Below are 26,292 nucleotides of genomic sequence, written 5' to 3'. Positions count from 1 at the left end.
TTAGTGATGTTTTCTTATGCTTATTGGCCATTCTTATACTTTCTTTTGAGAAATGTCTATTCACATCATTCGCCTTTTGTTCTTTCTTTCTTCTGAGTACAGTGTGTTCCTTATATATTCTGAAAATTAATTTGTCAGATGAGTACTTTGCAAATTATTTTCTTCTATTTTGTAGGCTACCTCTTCACTCTATTGCTTGATTTCCTATGCAGAATCTTTTCATTTTGATGTAATTCCATTTGTAGATTTTTGCTTCTTTGTATTTTGGAGGTTAATAAAAATATTTGACTAGAACGGTATCTTTCTTCTATCTTTTATTTCCGTAATCTCTTAGTCTATTTATTTACTTATGTATTTATTGTCTTTTTGAGACAAGATCTCACAATGCAGTTCAGACTGGCCTTGGGCCCACGTTGTAATCCAAGCTGGTCTCAAACTAGCAAGAAGACTCCCGCCTCAGCCTCCGAGTGCGGGAATTACAGGAGTACGCCACCACGCCCGGCCCTAGTAATTTCTTAGTGCAGGGTCTTGTATTTTATTTTAGCCTTTGATTCATTTTGTGTTGCTTTTTATACATGGTGAGAAATTAGAATTTAGCTTGTTTCTTCTGCATGTAAGTGTCCAACACCATTTATTAAAGAGACTTCTTTCTCCAGTGAATATTCTTTCTGCCTTCATCAGAAATCAGCTGGCTGTGAATATGTGGATTTCCTGGGTTGTCTAGTCAGTTCTGTGGTGTACTTGTCTGTGTTTATGATAACTGTTGTTTTGGTTGCATGTTTTAAAGCCAGATATTATCATTCCTCCATTTTTGTTCTTTTTGCTCATGATTGTCATTGGCTCTTTTGGGTCTTACATGGTTCCATGCAAATTTCTACACAAATTTTTTTCTATTTCTGTGAAGAATCTCATAGGTATTTTGATAGAAACTGTGTAGAATGCTCTGGAAAGTATGTACATAATAGCAATACTAATTCCTCCAGTCAAGCAACATTGCATACTGTGTTTTTACGTGTGTCACCTTCAATTTCTTTCATCAGCACTTTGCAATTTTTGCTGTAGAGATCATTCACATTCTTGGTTAAGTGGCTTCCTAAGTATTTTTTTGTGGCTGTTGTGAATGGGATTGTTTTCCTGATTTCTTTCTCAGCAATGCCCTTATTGTTGCATAAAAATACTACTGATTCTTATACACTGGTTTTGCATTCTGAAACCTTCTTGAAATTGTTTATTAATTTTTAAAATAATTTTAATTTTAAACCAGGACAGCTATTTTGAAGAAAACAAGAGACATTATGGTATGGATATTTAGTTGAGTCACTAAACATTTCTGTGTATAAAATTATGCTGTCTTCAACTACCAGTAGTTTGTTTTCTCTTTTCCTATTTGGTGTCGTTTTAATTCTTTATCATGACTTATTGTTATGACTATGATACCCAATATTATATTGAACACAAAGTTGAGCTCAGAAAGCTACTTAAATTTTTCCCCATTTGATAAGCTGTTGACTACAGCTTGTGACATAACTTTTGTTTGTGACACAGACCTCTTTTGTATATTGGAAGTTTTTAATCATGAGCCATTGTCCAATTATATCAAATTCCTTTTTTGCACTTGTATCCCTTGTCTTATCATATTTACTGAGACTTTCTAACAGCATTATCTTTAAGTAGCAATAGCAGACATTCTTGTCTTAATCTAAACTGCCAGTAACTTTCATTATTTTTTTATAATTTGAATCCGTACTATAAGTTTGTATAGATAATATTCATTGAGTTTAGGAAATTCTCTTTTATTCCAAGTATACTAAGATTATAAACCTGCTAGACTTCACTAAATACTTTTTAAAGTATCTATTAAGTTTATAACAGGTTATTTTACATATGTTAATATTGGATGGATGAACTAAGAGATATTTGAGAGCGTCTTTTCAGTTCTCAGAGAATAGTCACTGATTCTCAAGAATGTGTTGAAGAAGAGGCGGGGTGCAGCTCTGAACCTAAGTGCTTGCCTAGCATGTGCAAGGTCCTGGATGCAATCCAGTACCAAAAAAGAAGTTTCAAAGAAACACTGAGTCTTTTTCTAAAACAAAGAAATATGGAGATTTTTGAATCATTAATATATGTATTTAATTTCACATAATTTGAAGTTAAGTCTGGGTTGATTTTTATGTTTTTTTAAAAGACAAAGCACATAAAACTTGTATAGTGATAACAAAGAATGTAAATGGAGAGAAAAGAGGATGGTGAGAGTTATCTTTGCTACTTTGGACTGTGAAAAGAAGTGTTAGCTGAGTCTTCTCTGATGTACTTGTGAACTTTGCAAATCTATCAGTCAAGCATTTCTGGGGCAACATAATCACATCCCCTAATGACCTTATTCGCTGAGGAGATGCATCATGCTGGCCATTTGTCTAAAGACCTGATAACCCCAGTATCCAGAATCATTTAGAGGCTAAGCTCTTAACTGCTCAGAGTAACTAGGTGCTGCTCCTTGCACACAGGGAGCATGCTGCAAAGGATGATGGGTGCTATAAAATGGTTCTGGTCCTGATCTCTTCCTGTCACTTTTGCTGTATTTATCTTTGGTAATTGCATCATTTGGTGTCTTATATACATGTAGTCTTTTGTAGTTTTGGTGCTCATCAAAGCAGCTATGTTCTGCTCAATAATTAGGGCTTCAATGTCACAAAATTATTTCAGTGTAATGACTATCTATGGCAAAATGCAAAGCCAATGCAGAAATATGGTTTTGATGGCTGCTGAGCAGTCCTATTTCTGAGTAGCTGTCCTAATTATGGGCACATAAGCATACAATTACTGAGAAATTACTGTACTAAAAGAACTGTACAGACACAATGATAATCATGTGATGGCCTGGTTTGCTGACTAAAAGAAGATTTCAGAAATTGATTAGAACATTTAATGCCTTTCCTTCATTTAAAGATTTGTGAACCAAATACTTTATTCCAATTGGAAATATGTTACAAAGAGAGTATTTTTTCTCCTTCCCCCCTCATCATGTAGCATATAAGAAGAAAGACTCCTGGGAGTTATCTCCTTGATTAACTATGAAGTAATAAACATAGGAAAGCAGCAACAATTCACGCAGTAGGACACTAAATCTCCACCTTTATGGCCTGCCTTTGCCAACTGTTTCCATTTTTGACAGATAAAGTACACCTGTGAATTTTAAGCTTCTCAGGTTACCGTTAAGATATCTAGTTATATTTCTGGATATATATCCTTTCCCCAAACTTCTGCTACAGGAGGGGAAAATGCCAATTAAGCCAGCTTTACTCAGCTTCAAAAAGAAGAGGAAAAACCTTAAACCTGAAAATCGGTGGGAGAACTCTTCTAAGGACGATGCTTTACATGGGGGAATGTTCTTTCTTAATGGAGAGAGTATGCTCTTAGACATAGGGTTGTCCTTCTCTGGAACCACAAGGTTTACTTAGTTAATGAAACCAGCTTCTTTATACATGTGCCTTGATGTGGGGTGGGAGGAAACCATTGGTTGTTAGGTATTTGTTGTGTGTGTTTTTCTACGCCTTTATATTTTTTGTAAGAAAGTTGGCAATCTGAGAAACTAAGGGCTGATGAAGACCTGCTTCAGTGGATGAAAACAAAAATACTTTTCAGTCCTTGTGCTGCTCATGACGGATGCTAACCAGGAAATTTTTCTAGTAATCAGAATGACTATATGATAAAATTAATTAACATTGCCTGGGCAGACACCATGTGCAAGCAGTCACTAAACATTAAGCACTTGTCTAATACCCAAGAAGAAACACACCAGGTAGGTTTTAGGTTATTTTACAGCTTGAAACTGAAGTTCACAAAAATCTAGTAATTTTCTCAAGCATACCTAAATGTGTCTTTTGGAAGATTAAATCCTGTCTCTTCGGTAAAATGGAAACAGACTAGTTCATTATTGCCAGTTATAAAATAGCCTAGATGCTCTTAAAAGTAAAAGCTTTCCTGAATAATATCAGGAGACAATTTAGGAAGACAATAGAAATGTCAGCCTATTAGAGTAAGTATGTATTTTAATGCAACAGACACCAAAATATCAAATGAAATGAAGTTACTATAGATACTCAAGAAAATTATGATCTAATCAGTCAGATAAAACAAATACACAAGGAGTTACTTAATTAAAGAACAAAATGTCAACAAATGCAAAGTAGGCAAATAGTAAGGACTGAATCTTAGTTTCTTTAGACTTCATTCCCATTAGCTATAAAATGATTAGGTTGAAATTGGTAACTCCTTTACATAAAGGGTTCTTCTTGCTATCAGTTGTAAGTTAGTGATTCCAAGGAGTGAGTGTGAGCAAATCAGTGAGAGGATCACAGCAGGTGCTGAAGGATAAGAACACAGTGAAGTTTCTCATGAAAGATCTCCTGGGGGTGGGATTCACAAAGTCCAAATTTAAAATCCACAGCCATAAGGAGCAGTACACTGCTGAGGAAATTTGAATAAGAAGTCCAGTGAACCCTTAGATTAATGTACAAGAAAAATCACCTTTTGAACAAATGATGCTAGGACACCTGCATATGCATGTGTAAGAACAATTAAGTTGGATCCCTACCTCACGTGATACACAAACATTAACTTAAGTGAACCTTAGACTTAAATATAGGAACTAAAAGTATAAAGCTCTTAGAATAAAATACAGGATTTTCTGACCTGGAATTAGGCAATCATTTCTGATGTTTGACATCAAGCAACAACAATAAAAAAAAATATTAGATGTGATCATTAATCTTGGTAAGTCAACCTCACTGGATTAAGAAACACAGCAGATTAGTGAAGAATCCTCCTTTGCATGTCTGGGTAGGTCATGGAGGGATGACCTTGGATACTGGTCCCTCACCAGTGGGTTTTCCATGCTCCACTTCCTGTCCTCCATAAATAAGCATCTTTGCCCTACCATGCCCTTCTACCATGGTGCCTTTGCTTTGAAGCCAGCTGATTAGAGACTGAATTTGTAAACAAATTAAACTTCTCAGCTTTTAAGTTGGGTGTTAGGCATTGTATCTCAGTGACAAGAAAGTACATTAGATAAGACGTTACTGAAACTGAAAAATTTTCTGCCTCAAAGCACACAATGAACAAAGAGAAAAGACAATTTCGAATGGGAAAATATACATGTTTTCAAATAAATTCATCAGATTAAGGACTTGTATCTGGAATATGTAAAGAATCATAACAGCATACTTTTAAAAATGCTTCAGAGATTAGACTAGCAATTTCTCCAAAGAAAATATATAGATGGTCAATAGGTATCTGCAAAATACAAATCAAAACACAGTGTGTAACCTCTCCATTCCCACCAGGATAGGAACTTGGAATAAGTAATGACAAGATGGAGAAACTGAGTCATCATACCTGGCTAATGGCTATATGAAATGGCCCAGTTGCTTTTAAAACTAGACTGGCCATTCTTCAAAAGTGTAAACATAGAAATTACATAGGATTCAGTAATTCTACTTCAAGAAAAATGAAAACATATATCCACACAAGATGTGTACATGAATGTTTAAAGCAACATTATTCTTAACAACCCGAGTGTAAACAACCAACATGTCTATCAACTGTCAAATAGATTTTTAAAATGTGATACTTTCACACAATGCAGTATGATCTGGCAGTAAAAATACTGGTAAATGATAAGTAGATAAATCTTGAAAGCATGCTAAAAGAGGCAAGTTAGACACACAAGCCCACATATTATATGATTTATAGAAAATGGACAGAAGATGCAAATCTATCAAGACTGTAAGTTAATTGTCTTCTGCAATCAAGGTCGAGAAATCAGAGCAAGAGTAAAAAGTGACCACAAATAGTTACAGGGTTTCTCTTTGGGATGATGAGAAAAGTCTCCAAAATTAGATTGTGGTGATGAACGCACAGCACAGTAAAAATTCTAGACTCCACGGAGCCTGCTTTAAGTGGGTGACTTACGTGAGTTATATCACAGTGACACTGCTAACAAGGAAATAAAGAGAAAGATCCCTAAGAATCACAGTCAAAAGAGACTGAGACCATAGATATAGGCATAAACATAGTCCAGAGAAATGATAAGCAGGGCTTGAATTTGCACAGCGGTTTTGGGAATGATACAGTAGAGACAGAATGGCAGTAACTAGACGGACTGTCTCCCAAGTCATCAGAGTCTTTTCTGTAACTAGCACTTCTTAAAGAACACCAGAGCCATGTCAGTCTGCCATCTCCTGAGTTAAGTCTGCACAGCTGGGGAATCATTTTAAATGATTTTACTCTTTGAGACATAATTCACCTGCCTGCAACATTCATCACATGTTGGTAATTCTGTCTTGTTATTATATGCTATTATATAACTTTGTTATATGTTATTATATAATGTTGAAATATTTATTTGTTTATTTCATAAGCCATAAATGTTGTTGCACATGTCGAATATGTAAAGGTCTGCCCAAGAAAGGTCAGAGAGACTCAGTGTCAGATTCGCCATCTTTGTTTGAAAACCTAAACTGTGATTCAGATGTGCAGATGAAGGAATTAGCCTGATGGAGGTTTGGACCAAATGTCTCACTCTAAATAGCTTCTGGCTGTGGAAAAAAAGGCATGGTGCCTTGGTATCATGTGGGGTGTTGACTGAAGGCATCTTTCTGGAATACCATGAAGATACTCTCAGGATTCCAAAATTCAGCTTTATCAAGATGTGACCCTTCCAGGCAAACTAAGAGTATGTTTATGGTACACAGACTGAATTTTTCTCTTAAGATTCCATTAAATATTTGACTAGCATCACTGAAGAATAATACAGCCAGCAATGTAGTTGGATCAAAATGGAAAATCAATGAGTTTTCAATCTTATTTGGCAACATCTCCCTAAAGGAGGCAGGCAGGAGAGCTGGGAAGAGGCAGGAAAGAATGTTAGGCTTGAGCCAAAGATGAGATTAAAACGTGGGTGCATCTGCTTGGAAGCTTGCGTCACTCTGTGCACTGACAAAAGCCAGACCCAGAGAGGCAAGTGTTTGCTGCCTCTTTTGTCTGGGGTATTGCAAGAAGTCATGTTCATTTGGTTATTTCTGACACTTTCTTTAAAAACGTTGTTCTTTCTACCCATATAATTCCTTCATTATTCCCCAAAGGAAGATAACATTGGATTTTTAGGTCTCAGCAACCCCTGATGGTGAAGTCAGGCATATTTAGAAACCAATTTAACTTTTATGCCCCAAAGCAGTAAAGGAATAACAATAACAATAATAACAATAGTTTACATTTATTTAGCATGGTATAGTTACAAAGTACTTCACATATATTGTCTTATTTAATTTACCCAGTGGAGAAAACCGTGCTGTTTAGCTGTTTGATATATGTTTTATTTGATTTTATTAGGAGAAAATATGAAGCAAAAATGTTTTCTCCATAGAAAAATAAAGTAAAGTCCCTGGAATGGTTATTAGTACAGCTGGTAAGAGAATGCTCAGCAAATATTTTTTCTCCCTTCTACCCCCATAAAGATTCTTTGGCTAATAGATAGTAAATGTTCCTAATGTTACCTTCAGCAGTAGGAAACAGTTGTTATTTCCCCCATTATGGATCTCAAGACCCAGAAGGACAACAGATAGAGGGGTGTAGCAAAAGGTGTAGGACTGGGCACAGGATGACCTTGATGCACTGCCCTGCCAGCAAGGACAACTGTGCACAGGAAGTAGGTTGTGCTCTTCTGACCTGCCAGTTTGCTACTAATCGCACTTAATACTGCTACTCTTGTTGTAGGAGAGAAAAGGATCATCCATGGGGATAATCTAAGTACCAGAGATAAACATTTCCGTGGAAGGAAAAAAGGTAGTAGAATTCAAGAAATGAAATCTCTAATTCTCCAATAGATCTCTAATTGTCATGTCTTATTTCTTACCTTGTGTATTTATTTTTGTACCTAATGTGTAATCTTCTTAAAGTCCATTACTGTCTAAATCCCTTAGTCTTTAGGCCCCACACAACCCGGATCTACACCTACAGAGTACTTTTAATTCAAGAGACACCACAGCAGTGACTTCAACCTTCCCCTCAAGTCTGGATTTGGGATTAAGAGCTAAACTTGTGGTGGATCCACGGGAAATGTCAAAGTAGTAAGATCAACAATTAAACGCACCAGACTCAAATAGGCAGAGTCAAAGCAATACTTGTATTTTTCTGAAACTAGCCTGGTTTTTATGGGCATTCACCTTCCTCCCAGGTGGTAGAGAAATGCCATTGTGCTAGTTCTCCTTCTTAGTTCTATTTCTATTTAAAACATTCCCCTACGGGAAAACCCTTGGCCTTTTCAGAGTTCTTCTCACCATTTTTGTTCCCAAAGATGGCATCTTGTGTGTGGCAGGAGCAAGTTCAGTTCTCTCGTCCAGGAGGGGAGGCCACTCTGATCTCACTGATGGTGCCTGTACTGTTTTCTGGAACTCTTGTGGGTAAGTGGGTGACCATGCTATGACAATGGAGGAGAAGTCCCCTCAAAGCTCTCCAGACAGGCTCTCTCCTGTTACTGGCCTTCAGAATGTGGAAAGAAGCTTCCACGTACCTTCTGTTCCACATCATGGAGAGCTCAGCTCAGGCCTTTCCACTTTGATGGAGCTACCACAGTGGTCTCCATCCTATGTCCCGATGGTCCTCTCTTCCTCACCTTTCCTCCACCCCGCGCTGGCAACATGAAGATAGATCTTCTCTAAATACACTGTCTCCTTGCTTATTCCCACAGGGAAATTTATTTCTTGGGGAAAGAAGAGGCTCTTTCATTTTATCATGCTTTCTTACTCTAAGCCATGTGCTTCTTCCTGGGACTTAGCCTCATCCCTCTACAGAAATGACAGCAAAACCACCCATTCTACATTATAGAAGCAGCACAAATATGTCTGATATATGGTTCATGTCAAATTCTTAGTGTGTTTCTTAGCCAGTTTTCTGTCACTATAACAAAATGCCTGAGCCAATCAATGATAAAGAAATACAGATTTATTTTGGCTCACAGTTTCAATCCATGGACACATGGTCTTGTTGCACTGGGTTAGGGATAACACAGTAGATCAGGGCAAGTGTATATGGCAGAGGAGGCCTGTTCATCTCATGGTAGCCAGAAGGCAAATACTGAGAGGAGGAGGAAGGGATGGGATCTCAGTATCCTCAAGGTTGTCCCCATAGTGACCTAACTTCCTTCTGCTATCTAAAGTTTCACCAGATCCCAATAACAGCACATTGGCTTTTGGGGACAGTGGAGATGCAGGCTATGGTCATGTGTTAATTGAAGTTGAAGGACCTCAGACAGTCCTGGTCATCCTGAACAGAATCAGTTGCTTAAAACGATTGTCTTACACCAGTACCAAGGACCTGGATAGCTAAACCTGCACATCAATACCCCTGTACCTGTGCAGTCCTGACCTCCATAGGTCTTCCCTGGGATTATTGGCTGGATGTGTGCATGAAAGAATTCTGAAGACAGGAGCACACTAAAATAATTCAAAATTATTATCTCTACTATCAGACTCATAGGAAGTCTTTTTTTCACATTCTCTTTTGAAAATGTTTCCATTTTGAACAGTGTTCTCTATTCATTTTAGTTATTGTTCCAAGACACAGTTTGATTTAACTGACATCCCTGAGAAACTAGTAGGTACATTGAACATTTATCTTTGTTTAACAGAGATTTTTGAAGAAATTTTCTCATTTGAACAGTGTGTATTAGGTAACTAGGAAAGATGGGTGCCACGTGGATTCCTGGAGCACAGACAACTGCTAAGAATGTCCCAGATTCCATTCTAAAATAGTGACATAGCTTGTTGTGAACAATAACTTTTAGATGGGACTTGGCTTAACAATTAGAAGGTAAACAACAATTCTAACTCAAATTTGCCTTTAATAGAAGGACTGTGGCAAGAATCTACTAACTGGTCTCCTATTGTTTTCTCTAACTGATTTATTCTCTGCATAGCAACTAGAACCTTTCATATAATCTTTTTAAAATTATTTTTTCATTCGGACATGCTTGCAGTACATGCTCAAAACATCCATTATGGGTCATTGCTACAAGAACATAATGCATCTCAATCACGTTTACGACCCTTTCCTTCCTTTCCTGCCTTATCCCAGTATCCCTTGGTTTCCTTTTCATCTGTCTCTGTATTTGCTGTTGTCTATCTTCTATTTTGCTCTTTGGTTTGCTTACACTTTAGATTTCCCATATAAAAGAAATCATGCAATATGTAAGCTGTATACCTGACTTAATTCACTTAAAACTATGGATTCAAAGTGCATCCATTTTCCTACAAATGACCCAGAGTTGTCCTCCTTTACAGCAGAATCCTGCTCCCTGGTGTGCAAAGGCCACATTTTGCCTCCAAGATTCGCCTATGGTGAAGTAGGGGGCCATAAGCCTGGGTGTGCCTGGCTGTGATACGATGACTTTAATCTTTTAGGATAGTACATAGTAGAAGAATAGCTGGGTTCAATGGAATTTGTATTTTACATTTTTTGTAAAATCTCCAATACTGATTTTCAGAGTGATTGCACTAGTCTACATTCCCACCAACAATGTGAAAGGCTTCCTGTTCCCCTCAGCCTTGCCAGCATTTTTATTATTTGATTTCTTGATGATGATCATCATTTCTGGAGCAGGATGGAATCAGTCTAGTTTTAATTTGCATTTCTCTAATGACCAGCGAAGCTAAGTATTTCTTCATGTATCTGTTGTCCATTTGTACCTCTTCCTCTGAGGAGGTTCTGCTCATTTCAATTGCCCATTTACTGATTGGATCTTTCATTCTGGGGGATCTATAGTCTTAAGTAACATCTCAGTGACTTTCTTATGAGACTCCACAAATGCTCACACTCTTGGCAGTGGCTCTTAGGTCCCGTCACTGACCTGCCTGTTCTGGGCACACAGGTCTCCTTCCTGCATGCTCCGGACTCAGGACCTTGCGATGATTCTCCCCTGAGCTGCCCTGTGTCTCACTCCTGCACATCCTTCAGCACCCTACTCAAATGTCACCTAGGCAGAAGGCCATGTTGGGCCACGCAAAACAAAAGTCCTCCTGTCTTCTTCATCACTTTCTCTCACATCCTGTTGTATTCATTGTTCTAGCACTTATGTTGTCAGAGTGCTTTTTCTGTCCCCATACTGGAAAGTATATCACATGAGAAGGGTCTACTTTATGCACTGCAAATACCCAGCACCTGGCACAAGGTAGACCCCAAGGTCAATGCCAACTCACCCCAGTTCTCCAAGGATTTCTCTGTTTTAGCACAGAAAATTCTACATCCTGGCAACTGAGCATTCTGTCTCAGAAAATCTTAGCCGATGACCACACAGCCCTCACTCAATAAATAAGCATCAATGGAAGAAGGGAGGTTCAGGGGTAGGAGTAGCTAGGACAGAAAGGAGAGAGCGTAACAAAGGGCATTAATATTTTTCCATTATTCATGGAAAGCAAAAGTGATATTTTTGTACCTTTTTCAGGAGATTTCTGAGCCAAATTAAATGTTATTTAAAATCATGATACCCTATGATTCCTAGTTTAATGTTTTATAGCGTCATAACACATCCAATTGAAATGTCAGTACCAGGTTGAATGTACCATGAAAACTGATATATACTCTAAAATTATGCGCATTCATGCGGTCAATCACAACCTTACTCTGATATGACTGGCAAAGTAAGGTACCAACAGGAGAATAATAACAAAAGAAACGGCAAGTATCAATTGTTATTTTCTTGTGACATTTTACTAGAAAAATAAGCAAAATGAAAGTTCTTCCCTAATGATATACTAAAACTAACAAAACAGTGTTATGAAGAGTTATATTTTTCCTTCCTTTCATACAATAAAACATTTTCAAGCAGCACCACAAGGCAGCCACTCCAAATGTGAGGGTAGTTAATAACGTTGCCATTTTAAGGCTTTTGATATTTCAAAGATACCCTTTGCGCAGCCCAAATCAAATCAAACAGGCACTTATGGGAAATAGATCTCTCTTGTGGATGTTTTGTGTTATAGTTCCCAAGAACCCAGTGTGCATTTGAGGCATTTACCTTGACAGTTCTTCAGCCAGTCCTGAGGGAGGTCGAGCTCTGTAGCTAACATGGAGCATGTTCTAGGACGGGACCTGCCTCCCCAACTTGGAAGCTTGGAAAGTGAATTTGGAATAGCACCACGGGCTGTCTAATGGGTGTATGTGATATTTGCCCTACACAAATAACCCTGTATTTCAGTGCCTCAGTAGTCCCATCTGTAGTCTAAAAATAAGATTTTTGCTACTTTGACTTTTGATGACAGTAGGAGAAGAAGCTTGAGAAATTAAAGAAAAAAAGAAATACTTTAAACTCCACAGGAATCCTATTTTAACTTTTGTATCTCACATGCATGCCAGAGGGCTTGGTTCACGCACCGTGCGGACCAGGCATTCCCTGGCCTCCTGCATCTCTTCATCTTGTGTCACTGTACCCTGTGTGTGAAGTATGGAAGTAGATGGCTTGCAAATATCAGGCCACAGGTGCTTAGGATAGGCCCTCTAACTGCAGTCCGGCCTTCTTTCCAGGACCCCTCCACATCCCTGCCAGTGACTGAGCTGATTTGTATGGTAAGCAATTCACATCCTCTGTGCACACCCAAGCTGTCTGCGGAGATGTTCCAGAAGGGTTCGCGGCCAAGCCTGCTTCTGCATGGAGTGTGTACTATCTTCCTGATGCTCTTATGGCAAAACATCTCTCTGTCTCTCAGCATGTGAGCCGCCTGTAAACCCCGTGTGGTCACATTGTAATTTGGAATCTCTACGGGAGCCCAACTGCATCAAACCCATGGATAACACGCACTCCGACACACAGTGCCATCCCCCATGTACAGTGGCAGGTTTTGCCCAGCCATCAAGAGCACACTGAGGTTCTGCAGTGTGGAAATGAGGCGATGGGAAGGGTCTGTGCATCCCTCTCATAGGGTACATGACTTAGCGTGCAGGTGTCCACAAGTGCTGGGGCCTCAAATCCAGGTTTGGCCCAAAGCATCATGGCCCCAGTCATCTTGGGTTGAGTGGAAATGCTGGTCATAGTCAATGGCTGCTCTAAACATTTCCTGGAACCCATTACAAAAGCTTCATTTTCCAAATGGATTCTGTTAATTTAATTTCTTTTCTTTTTCCTCTTATAGCTAAAAACCTAGAGGAAAATTGAGAAGAGTAAATGGGGTTAAAGTACCCCAAGGGATGGCATCCCAGGCTGCTAGAACAGGGCACAAAGCAGACCTTAATGACCGCTGCTTGTCAGAGAGCCTGATATGCGTTTTGCAGAGTAAAGTAACCCCTTCTCTAGCAGCTAACACACTGTTCTCTGGGGGAAATGAGTGAAGGGCCACACACCCACCGCTGTCTGTGCTGCCTAAACATACATTTGTTTGAAGTGAAGACAACAAAAACAAAGCAAAACAAAACAAAAACACCCTACTGGTTTCTCTACTTTCAAGTTACATTTCTTTCCCAGACATATTTTTTTTTTTTGTATTGGTACAAAACAAGTTCAGTAAATGCAAGGAGGAGGAGGAGATATTCCACCTTGAAATTGGATTTTGGCTTGGCAGAAATGAATTAATAGAAACATGGCAGGCCACTTATTTCAGGAAGCACAGGGCTGCCAGCCGAACTTTGTGTGAGTCGCAACCACTGAAGACTTTTCTGGGTTTGTCCTGCTGCAAAATTAGCCCAGACAAATCAAAACAAAACTCCTAGGCGAATCTAAATGACACATGCAAAATAAAATCATGTTAATGCTGCTTGCAAATGCAACTGTGTTAGCAAGTCATCTTCGGAGGAAGTGCTGTCTGGATATGAAAAACCTGATTGCTTGAAAAACACACACGCATCCTCCCAAATAATGACTCTCCTGTTAGGACCGCGATTAAGACAGCCTAGGACAGCACTTAAGAAATTTCTTCCAACTTCCTTTCTGGCAGTGTATTATTTATGGGTACCAGTTAGGTTGTAACTCGAACATCGGATTTCTCACTAGAAACAACTCAGTGTGATTGGGTGCTGCAGGGCATATGGTTCACTGAGGCATTTTATCATTTATGCGATTAGCATCAGAAAGTTTCTTTCAAAGACATGAAAATTCTGTGGCGTTTGTGGTAAGGGGGAAGAGGGATTTCATGCAATTAAGAGAATCGGTTTTTCACATTTACTTTTCTCTGAGAACCAAGTGATCCAGCATCTCATCTCTGTCAGCGCAATCCAAATCGAGGATCATTTTCGGTCTGAGGCTAGGTGTCAGCACCACCCATTTTCTGTAATGAAGCAGGAACACTGAGGAAGCACTGGGCCGTACTGTAAAATACAGAAATAATGGATTAATCTAGGAAGTAGTGAATCCAACGAGTAGTGAATCCAGCCATCTATGAAGAGTGTTCACTTGTGTTGGTTAAACTAATGTTCATTTTAAATCAGTGAGAAATGTAATACTTTTTGGACTATCTCTACAAAACATATACCTTCCTGGAATATATATGATATATGATATATATGATATAGGAAAGTATATTATATATATATATATATATATATATATTTATATGCTATATATACACACACACACACACACATATATATATATATATATATATATATATATATATATATAGTAATGGGCAATTCTTCACCAGGGCTCTAGATCTTCTGCCCCTAAACCAAGGGGCCCTATTTTACTTTTGTCTCTATATTTTTTCTGTCCTTTACCTTCAGTTACTTCTGTGCACTATTGATTTTTCCTCATGCTACATATCAAGTTTGGTTTAATTACATCCATCTTTTCTTATCTTTTATTTTCCCAATGTTGGAATCCTCCTTTCAACACTGTGATAAAACTTGTCCATCCTTTCAGCATGCTATTTAAAAGTGTATTTAAAACAGTATGTACCTTGATGCTTTCTTCTCTAAAGACTCCTTTATTCTAACGCATACCACTGATTTTTCACACACCACACCAACAAACTTATCAATGGCATCATTTGTTGCCAGAGTACATGAGCTTTTTGTTTTATACTCCATGTGGTACATAATGTGTGTTTAATTTCTTGTAGGGAATTGGTACATGTGTATAATACATCTTGATTTCTTTTTGCACCCCTTATCCTTCCCTCCTTCACCCTCTATCCATCTCTTGAGTCCCTTCCTTTTTTAGGACACATTTGAAGTTTATAATGTTTGCATTATCGTGGGGAGTTGGTATATGCGCATGTTACACCTTGGTTCCTTTTCCACCCCCTTTCTCTCGCCTCCCATCCCCTCCATCTCTTGATCCCCTTCCCCTTGCCTGAGGAAGATCTATCTCCCTACTTCCTGTTACCTGTCTTTTATTTTGCTCTTTATTTATACTTGAGGATTCTCATGTAACAGAAACCTTGCAATATTTAATCTTGTGTATCCGATTTATTTCACTTCTGTCTTTCGAGGGCATTTGACACATCTACCTTTATCAAATGCTCTCTTTTCTGTCCTGGGAACTCCCACTCTGAATGTTTTCCTATCCTTGCCTCCTTTTTATCTTCATTTTCTTGATCCAGAAATACTATCCTCCCTAGGACTCTGCCTTGATGCTTTCCCTTTCCATTCCACACCTGCTCCCTAGTGACCTCAGCCAGGCCGTGGTTCCATGCACTACTTATATATTCATGTTCTCAGCCTTCACCTGCTGAGATCTTACGAGACCAGTGACCTAAGATGTCTCTATTTCAGTCCTGGGTAGACAGCTGAAACCCAACAGTCCAAAATGGAACACCTGCTCACCTCTTCAGAAACACCTTACTTCGCTTCTGATGGAAGGGGCTCTAATCCTGACCTGAGAATCTTTTGTTTTGTTTTGTTATGGTATCAGGGATTGAACTCATGACCTCACGCTTGCGAGGCAGGTCCTTATATCACAAAGCTAAATCCCCAGCCTGAGAATTTTAATTATCCAAATTTTTTGAACTTATTCTTTGATGCAGTTTTACCCCCGATCTTGTCTTCTCTGCCTCATACCTGTGCATTTGTCATTTCCACTGCTTTTTCATTATCACTTCTCCACTGAATTTGGAAACACTCTTTTTGTTTCTGGTCTAGCCTCTTCCAAAATGCAAACCCAGCATATTACACATCAAAGAAATAGTTTCCTGCTATTCTTAGTTAGACCTTAGTTTAGCATATGTGACATTTGTTTGTTTGTTTGTTTAGGGAAAGAGGCGAATGGGCAGCCTTCCCTGGGGACTACAGCCTATTTATTGAGTACAGAGGGTATATTCACAAACCAGGCACACAATATAAACAACTGCACATTTGCAGGGTTCCGTGGGATGAACCTGTCAGAGGCCCAAGGCTCCAGACTCCCTTGTCTTACTCTCAGGACCCTGCCTACCTCAGGAGAGAGAGGAAATAAATCCCTAGGGTGCAGGACCCTAGAGATATTTAAGAAGGTGATAGGAAATTCTGAGACTGGGGGTGGGGGTTTGATTCCCAATTCCCTCCTGCCAACAGCAGTAGGGTCAGGGGCACACAAGACACAGTCAGCTGGGCATGGAGAGGTCTCTGGCTTGCTGTCCCACTGGCCGTGGCACATACAGAAGGAGGAGAGAATGGCCTAAAGCTGCCCACTGGGAGCAGCTGAGGAAGGAGGCAGACTCCCCCAGCTAACAGGACCATAGGAGAGAAGAAAGCTCGGGCCTACGTCCTTCTTACCCGTGGAAAGCAGCTATGAAGAGAGGCCTTGGGCTTCAACCTGGCTGATGGTGGAGGGGGGGGCCATACCATGACACCACATGATACAGTTCCAGTTTGGCCTCTGGGAAACAACCCCTCAGCATCTCCCTCACCTCCCACAAGAACTCCCTCTAGCCTGGGACTTCAGGGCCCAGAATAGAAGGATAATGCTACCAAAGATTATAGTGTGGAATGGGCAAGGGCAGCTCTCCCAGCAAGGCCGATACCTCAGGTACCCAGGGTTCAGAGCATGGCTAAGTTCCAGGGAGAGGTGTACAGAAGCTGGGAAAGGGGGCCGAGCAACCCAGGACTCTCCTGCAATGCAGCAACCCCTTCCTTTGGGAGAACTGTGGGTATGCAGAGTGGACATCCATAGCTCACCTCTGGCTATCCATTCCCAGAACAGACACTAGATGACACCCTCCTGAAGCTACAGAGGAGGTACCCCGACCCCTGGAGAGAAGAGGTGATGGGTGATATGGAAGGATGGGACCAGAGCTGCCAATGGGATAATGCTAAACCTCTGCCTCGGCACGAGTGGCCATGTCTGCCAGCTAGCAGAAGCAGGGCTCCCTTTAACCTCACAGTTGGGCAGGAGGCACCTGGGGGACGAAATGAGCATCCAAGGGGGAGGAGGCGATGCTGGATCCTGCAGAGAAACTGAGTGGTGAACAGAACCATCTCAGTCAGCTTAGCTGGCACTGCCGGGAGCCCACAGCAGCACGGCTAAGGTCCACACCAGGGCACTGCATCAGATGTCCTGGCAAGTCTGTGGCCAGGAGGGTCTCTGGCAGCGAGCGCCACAAAGGAGGCAGGCAGATCTTAGCCAAGACCTGGGGGCCGCTTAGATCTAATCAGGAGCTCTAGGTCCAGTAGAGGCACCTGGGTCCAAGCACACTAGCTAAGCCCAAAGCATCTGGCCCCACTGTGGTGCCTCATGGTAAGGATTAGGGTAGCGCAGAATGAGAAGAGCTACCGAGGAAGGCTCTGTGGATGGAAGAGCAGTGCCAGCACTAAATGGTCCAAAGGGGCCTGGCCCTGGGACCCTCTCCAGCCAGCACTGCAAGCCTGTTTGGTCTGAGAAAGGGCCAAGGGATGAGGGAGACAGCGAAGGCTGTGCCTGTCCTTCCCCCTCAAACAGTGCAGCTGTCCATAAAAAGGGCATCAGTGCCAGACCAGCTCCCAGATAAGGGGGTCACAGCCTCTTGGGCCACCTCTACTCCCTAGCACCAAACACAGGCCCATTGTGAGCAGGGGATGCTGAAGCGGAGAAGATGCAGGATGTGGGCACTCTCTATGTGCCACTGGCCACCAGGCCTGTTTCCAGAGGGCATTGGCAGCGCGCAACCGGACTGGGACCACAGCGGGCCTGTGCCACAGCTGCTGGCTCAGCCACCACCGTACCGCTGATGGCGCAGGCAAAGCTCCCGCAGCCCCGGCTCCTGAGGGGCTGCAGCAGAGCAGGCAGGCTTGGTGCCCTGGGAGCTGGAGGAGGGGTGCTTCCAAGGTTCTGGGAGGTGGAGCAGTGCTGATTCTTCACAGACAAACCGGTCACTGTGCTAACCATGAGTGCCTCAAGACCTGCCATGCTCCAGGGTCTGTGGTCAGCAGGTGGCCAGTGAAGTCCTTGGCCAGGGTAGACACACTAAGCAGGGGCTCCTCTCCGACAATGAGCAATGCACATCTTGAACTTAACTCCTGCCTGCAGTGCTTCCCTCCTCCCATCTCTATAGCAGCCCTGGAACGAGTATTATTTTCCATAACCCATTGTACCCTTTTTTTTGAACCACTCTGTGCCTTCTCTTTCTCAGCTGTCAAGCGGCTCTCTACAGCCAAACCCCATCTTCAACCACCTTCACTGTATTCTCAGATGTGTCATTAGCTCTGCTGAGAAATCTGGATGAGACCCACCCCGAAGTTCACAAACCCTCTCTTAGAGCTTGCTAACCTTTTATTGTAGCCAGCAATAACATTGTTTGCCTTCGTAGCATTTGAGCTCTTGATACCTGGTTCATTAGATGTTGTGAATGTTTTTAAAACAAATTAACAAATTAATGAAAGAGCAAATAAATGAATCATGTCTTTACTGGGGTTGGTTTTTTTTTTTTTTGTACCAGAATTCAAACTGAAGACCTCACATTTGCCAGTCCTCTCTTATACTCTTGAGCCAAAAAAAAGAAAAACAATATATATATATATATATACATATATGTACTTCTATATATAGGTACCTCTATATCTATCTACTTTCAAAAGGAGTAGCTTTCAAATTGATACAGGCCAATGATCCAGGTACCAGTTGAAGGACTTTCACAGTCATGATTTTATCACCAGTTGTAGAAACTGGATCCACTTTCTTTTAGAAATCATGTTTGTGTTACAGAACTGTGTTGAATTCATCACCTCTGTTAACTTTTATTTTAAACTTTCAGAGCACTGTCTTTTAAATGCTAACATTTCTTTTTCCTAGATAAAAAGGAACAGAAGGAGAGCTAGGGTTATAAATGGGAAAGAAGGGTCCCTAAGTCTGGGCTAGCTGGTGCACTTCATTTACCATTATAAAAAGTGACTGAATTCATTATCACCCTGCTGGGTGTGTGCTAACTCAAAACTATTGTGGTGCTCACTGTCCTTTATTCTGTGTGGTTCTGCTGGTTTAAAGTTAATGGTTTATGCAACATCCACCCAGGTTTCCTAGTATTAAGAAACAGGAGAGAACATTCTATGTTCTTTTGCACAACTCCCAGCAAAAATAACTACCATTTTTAGCAAAATACACTAAGACAGAAAATCACTTAGTATCTTGTTTTTCTCATAAGTTAGGCAGTTTTCCTAAGCAAGTTATATCTTCTTTCAGAAAATAGTCAACTTATTAAATTCAACAAACCTTTCACCAGAATTGTTGTTGTCATTCTCTTCTTTAAATATTTTTGTCTGAGCAACTGGCACAATGATTGCTGTAACAAGTTTTTTAACACATATCCTCTTTTTTCCTTACCTGTCCCAGTAATGTCTCCGCACTTAATTTAGTGTGTAAAGGAGATAATGCATCCTTAACCGCGTAACACACTCGCTCCTCCTTTTGTCATGAAAGGAGATAGTTGATTACAGTGACTGGAACGGTGCTGACACATAAAGTGCCATTAAGTTCTCAATAAATGTTGCATGAAGAAATGAGCTCAAGACCAGGTAAACGTAAGAATAAGGCAAAAAAAAAAAAAAATAGCAGTGAAGCTGTAGGTTAGTAGTTTCTTATTTACTTTGGATCCATCACTTCTGGGTAGTTTCTCCAAGAACAGCTAATCGTCCATGTGACAAGGACTTTATATCCTTCTGTCACCAGCTTCTGTGCCCTTCCCCCACCAGTTTTTGGAAGACTTTTGCCAGCTTGCCAGATGCACACTGTTAACTGCTGAAGAATCTCTTGTCTGTCTCTTTAGCTTCCCCATAAATACACACATTTCTTCATTTGTTTTTAAGGCATGCTGTATGTGTAATCATGTGTGAATCTTTATTGAACACTTATGGAATGAGCCACCTGTTCGTGCAAATTAGCTGAGTTCTCAAGAAGCCCCAAATTAGTGAATTAGTTGATGAAGGAAATTTGTTGCTCAGACAGCAGGCAGCTAAGGAATTCTTCAGCTTGTCAAAAGTATTGTTAGCCTCGCAGCTTGGTGAGGAGACAAGGAGGCAGCATTCTGAACAGTTCTAGGTAGTGACTTAGTAATGAAACTTGCTAGGAGATTAAATGAAACTGCTTGTTTTATCACCTGAAGAGAAGCTTGGGTGGTCTCGTCCACTAAGTTCTGCAGAAGCACTGGTTTTCCTCCGAGATGGCCCTGGTTAGATTGCAAGTGAGGTGCGAAGAGTCCTGGGGAAAGACTCCGTTGTTCAGTTGCGCTCCTGGCCCAAGGCCATGCTGAACCAACCCCAGAAGTCACTTGGCCATATCTTGTCCTGAGGGCTTTCAAGGAGTCCTCTGACCCCCACAGTCACTTGTTAAGTGACCACCAGTGTGAGCAAGTGGAGCTACCCCTCAGAACCTCTCACAAGCATCCAGCCACTTGATGAAATGTCAAAGGCAACCTAAACCGGCCAACAGGTCATTGAGTCACCTGCTTCCTCCTTCCACGTAGAACCCCTGTTGCTGGTCACCATGTAGCAGCATGTTGCATATCAACATGCAACATGCTCGTCCCTGGGAGCAGGCTCTGTGTGTGCATTGCGCCATCTGAGGGCAGCTCCTCATGCTTAGCCCCTTTTCTGTAACCTGTGTCACATCCCTTGTGCTTCCCCCACCTGGGGAAAAGGAAAAACATCCTCTTGACTCTGCAGCAACGCAACCCGATATATATAATGTGGTTTTGCCAAGGCAATTATCTTCCCTTTCCTTCCTTTTTAGTTTCCTATCATATGGGCAATAAAATTTCATTTTAGAAAATAATGATTGAAAATCGGAAAGCATAAAGAAAAATTAAGCACTTTTATCTACTGGTGCCACTGTGAATGTAACCTTGGTGTTACACCCCTGGGGAGGTACGCGTAGTTAGTCTGGTCATGTTCCTGCAGTCTTTGAAGCAATTAGGAGTAGGAGAGGGTGAGTGACGGGGGAAGCAGAATAACCCATGGGAAATATTTTCTCTAGATAGACACCTCTGTCTTTTTCATAAAACTGTAGGCAAGAAAATGTTCATAATTCTATAAATATTCATTGAACACCTACTGGATGTCAAGCACTATTTAGATACTAGAAATACTGTAGTGAATAATGCAAAACTGCCTTGCTGGGGATATAATCTAAGGAAAGTTGACAGGAGAGGGGATAACTATGAAGGTGACAATTTGATGAAATTTTTGTAGCCGAATTATTTTAGATAAGCATTTATAGGACTAGATAGCTGGCATGGTTTCGATCTCTGCTATTTGGATAAAATAGTAGATTACATAAAAATGACACAGTGATATCAGTATTATTCCTAAATGGTATTGTATGGTTTTTGACAGTTATTTAAGGCTATCTGGGGAATTCACCAACCAGACAGAAACTATTAGGTCATAGGATCTTAGGGATGGACTTACAGGGTTAACACCCCCTTCCCCTAGCCCCTCACAGTCCTGCCCACATATTAAACAGTAACTATCAGTCTCTTTGAAATGTCCAGCACAAAATGCTGTCTACTTTCAGAACAGAGAGCCTGTTCCACCAGCCAGTTTCTCATTTTAACATGATCTTTCTTATATTAATCTGAAATCCTTAGGATCATAGTTTCTTTTTCTGAAAGTAATATACAAATCTCTGGGAACCATCTTGGGCAGTGTTCAGATAGCCAAGAGGAACTTTGAAGGGGTCAACGGTGCTAAATTTTTCCATAAAGCTGACGAAGAAGATAATAGGTTGTATCAAAGCATACCAGGGGCACAGGAAAGGACTGGTTGTCAGGTGGTCTAGCTTTGACATCTGTCACTGCTTGCAGCAAGGTTGATTGACTCATTTGGCTGGTGGAGAAGGTGGCGCCTTCCTCCCTCACTGCTCTGTGTATGCTGCTAATTTCATCAAGGAAGTTGACCTTGAAGCTCTGTCTGGACTCTTCCTTTGATCCAGGATATTTGTGGAGCTGAGTCATTTGGAGAAACTCTGAATTTTGGATTGCAGTTTAAAGCAGCCAAAATACATGCCTTTTTTTTTAAAACTCAGAAGGGAATAATATGCAGAGTGTGCTATCATGAAGAAGCCAATGATGAAATATCTTGATCAGAAGCATGGCAAAGTTTATCTTTATGTGCAGTGGAAATAGAAATCTATTTTAATTGCCAATGGAAAGGCAATCATTCTTGAGTTCTTGTCCCCATCCATCACAAACACTAGTATTTCACTGTTTTTAAAAAATGAGTTTTCTCTCCATCTTGTTATTTCCAGTAGCACCTAAAAATGAGTGTCAGGGCCTTTTGTAACCTTGTTGACCAATTAAAGCAGAACAGACTTTACTCATAAGGTGCATCATTGGTTTAGTCACCAAACATACAGTGAGAAGCTAGGCCGTCTCAGACACTATCATCTGTGTTGAAGATTTACAGGCAAATAATACAGATTAAGCTCCCCACCACCTCTGAATGGGCTCAGGAAGAGAGACCAGTTAGAGGAACACACAAGGTTAGAAAAAATACGACACTCTCACAGAGACAAGTCAGAGTCACACAGAAGGAGATGGGAAAGGGTATTCTGGGCAGCACAGGCAAAAGATTTGTACATCATCTGAAAACACAGAGCTACTGAAGGGTTTGCAGGAAGGGAGTAACAGCAGATCTGTATTTCAGAGCAATCTTTTAGACTAGAGTGTGTCAAAGAAGAGAACAGGAGTAAAGGCAGCAAGTGTGCAACTAAAAGCGAATTATTCTCTATTTTCTATAATCCCAGTGAGAATCACATATGCATAAAATAAAGCACCAGATTGCACATAGATTCAGTGGACTAGATTAGAAGGTGTGGAGGAAGAACTAATGATCACTAATGCTTAGTGGCAGAAGCATCAAGAGTAACTCTCAGGTTTTACATATGGAGGGTTGGGGTGTAGCTCTCACAGCCACAGGAGAGGTCCCATTGTGTATGAGCAGCATAATGAGGAAATCTGAGGGAAGAGATGGTGGTTGATGGTATGGTTACCAGTGACGGTTTGGTGCCTTGAGGCCTGGAAACTTCTCTTCAGTTATAACGGCCTAGTTTGGTGGTGGACTGAACTGCACCGGACAGCCCAGACCTCTTTTCTTTACAGCTTCAGCTTTCTTTTACCTAAATAAGAGCTCCTGGTTGAAAGCTGTGTGTCAGATCCCATATGGGAGCTCTAAGATGTAATTTTACTTCAGGACCCCAAGGCACAGAGGCTAGCCAAGATCCTGAGAAGATATCAAGTAAAACTCTTGGAACCAATGGAAAGCAATTTTCATAATTAGGAGGAGCACAGCACCCCATATATCATCGTTAGTCTGAGACAGGGAACAGAAGGTTGACGGGGGAGAGGAAGCCGTCTTTAAACAGCAAACAGGTGGTCAGTGCAATCAGGGCCAGCTCGGAAAACCTTAGGCAACTCTGCTCAAAGAATTGCTCTGCTGCTCCCCCGGAGATCACCACATGTGGCAGAGAAAAGAATTATTAGTTACTTGGTAGTGGGTAGCTTTTATTCTTGCAGAGGCACCAACAAAGGTCAAAAGACAGAAATTCTTGGTGCCCATACACACTGTGGAAACTGAAGTGATTTTGTATCTCTTGATAAACCAAAGTCGTGATAGCCCCGAATGTCCACAAAACAAATTAGGCTTTCATCTGATTTGCTTCCACAAAGTTAATAGTTTACTCCAGTCCATAATTGATGATAGCTTTTCCCCGTTCTGCAGTTAGTCCAAGGCATCTTGACAGGCTAATGCCAGAGAAGCCAGGCACAAACAGGTAAAAACAGCCCAGGAATAGCTGAAATGGTGGTGCTCTGAGACACAGGCTGGTATGTCATTCAGATTTGGAAAAGAGACATCGGTTGGACTTCAGTCAGTCTTGTAGAGTAGATGCTGTTTTATAAAAGTTGTTTCATAGCTTTAGAATATACAGGGGACTTGTCAGAAAAAAAGTGAATTCTAGGGACCCTGATGAAACATTTTCACAGTCGTCATAAGTAATGAGAAGGCTTTCATAGCTAGAGAGGCTGATTTGTGTGTATAATGTGCTTCTGCAACTACCAAACACATCCATTATCCACAGTCACTGTTCACCACTGCTGGTCCATAGGATCTTCTGCCAGGAGAGTCCCTCTGTCCTCTGGGGGCTGCAAAATCTGTTGTCTTCATGCTGTTCAAGCGCTAAGCCTTCTCTCTCTCTCTCCCTACACCGTAAGACCAAAACCAACTCTGACAGGAGATCTCCAGTCTAGTCTGGGTGTTTAATCCAGAGTGACCACACAGTGCTGATTGAGCAGCAGCCAACATACACTGCCCCTCAACAAACCTCCAGAAGAAATAGTTGATTGCCATGGGACATGCTTGTAATCCCAGCACTTGAGAGGATGAGGCAGGAGGACTGCAAGTCCAAGGTCAGCCTGGGCTACAGAGCAGATTCAAAGCCAGCCTGTACTACACAATGAGACCCTGTCTCAAAAATCCCCCAAACATGACAGAAACAGAAAGAAGCGAAGAAAAAAACAGAGAAAAACAGTATCAGTAAGACAAAATGAAATATAAATAGAAACAGACTCAAATGCCTCAAAGATTAAGATCTAAGATCACAGCAGAGTTCCTTTCCTTTGTAAACCTCCTTCATAAATAAGTATGATAAGGAACAGCAAAAAAGGAGTTGCAGTATTTAAATACTTTTCAAATGTTGGTACTCTTTGTTGATTTGTTTTGCTATGAATGATTTGTTCTCATTAAATCCTATCCAAGTAAAACGTGATTATCTTCCCATTAATTTGATTTTAATGACAAGAGCACAGAATGGAAAGCTTTTTGATTCCTCCAGAGGAACTCTGTGGCAGAAATGGCCACGCTAGGTTTCTGTCGCCTGCCTCCTCCCGCTGTGAAGATAACCTTTAGCAAGAGCTATGGCCCCTTAATCTTTTAGTGGAAATTGCTCCTGTGAAAACGAGGCCCCATCATATCTTGGCTCACTAATTCATGCCATGTGGGCCAAAATTAAAGCATTAAAATTTCATAGATATAATATCATTTATAAATCATGTCATAAAAACATTCATTTTCCGATAGGCCTTGAAAACTGGCAGGTCTTCTTCCTCCAGCCTTTGCTCAAAGTTCGTGGCAGAGAAGTCATTAGCACCAGCATGTACACAGCAATGAGGCACAGTCCTCCTGTCCCTGTGTGTGTACATGTTGCTGCCCTGAGTCGTAACCCAAGCTGCAAACACAGCATCACAACCAGAGACGCCAGCAGAACTGTATTCACGGAGCAGGCAGCTGTGAGAGCACCGTTTTCCTATTTTTTATGTCCTATCTTGTTCAGTTGGAGAAAGAGACAATCTACCATTCTTCCAGGTTTTTCTCCAAATTTCTCAATATGCTTTGAGACAAAGGAATAATGAAGTAGATGGTCAACTCTTGCTGCATTGTGAAAATTGACAGCGATGATGCTTTTTTAATATCCTAAAATAGCGATTGGGCATTGACCACAGCTTAATGGACAGAAGTAACCTGCCCTAGTTTACTCCCCTTTTTGTTGTTATTTGCTATGCCTGGACAAAAATCCTTTTGTCTGTTTAAAATAGTAGAAATGAAAATATTCACATTGAGGTATTTCTGGGAAGTATGTGGCTGTTATAGATTAAAAACTGGTGGTCAACTAAACGCCAGCTGAATTAAATCAACATGGTGATGAGTGTAGATGGTCCACCTGAGGAAAGTTGCCAGCATAATTAGAAAGGTGGAGAAGACGAGTGAGGCATTATGGGTTTCTCTAAGTGTTGCTGTTTGAGCCGCTGGTTCTCCTGGAGTAGCTCGTCATGACTAGCCTCCCCAGTGTGAGTTTGACCATTGTCATCAGAG

General features: G+C 40.9%; 1 protein-coding gene across 5 annotated transcripts in view; it reads left to right on the top strand.

Moving 5' to 3' along the window:
- The window catches only part of St6galnac3 (ST6 N-acetylgalactosaminide alpha-2,6-sialyltransferase 3), a 495,747-nt gene that overhangs the window by 418,953 nt on the left and 50,502 nt on the right, over positions 1–26,292 (top strand). The window contains exon 4 of one of the 5 annotated variants that reach the window (XM_063258122.1): positions 7,774–7,816. The exons of the other annotated variants lie outside the window; for them this stretch is intronic. Coding sequence (XP_063114192.1) covers positions 7,774–7,801 — 28 coding nt within the window. The 3' untranslated portion in view covers positions 7,802–7,816. Of the gene's footprint in view, positions 1–7,773; positions 7,817–26,292 lie in introns of those variants that run through there. 5 annotated transcript variants of the gene reach the window in all.

Source organism: Cavia porcellus, unplaced genomic scaffold (genome assembly GCF_034190915.1).
Source record: "Cavia porcellus strain 051 isolate PalLab524CR breed Dunkin Hartley unplaced genomic scaffold, mCavPor4.1 scaffold_1, whole genome shotgun sequence".
Lineage (NCBI taxonomy): Eukaryota > Metazoa > Chordata > Mammalia > Rodentia > Caviidae > Cavia > Cavia porcellus.
The sequence above is the reverse complement of the archived record's forward strand: the minus strand, read 5'-3'. Positions and strand labels throughout refer to the sequence as shown.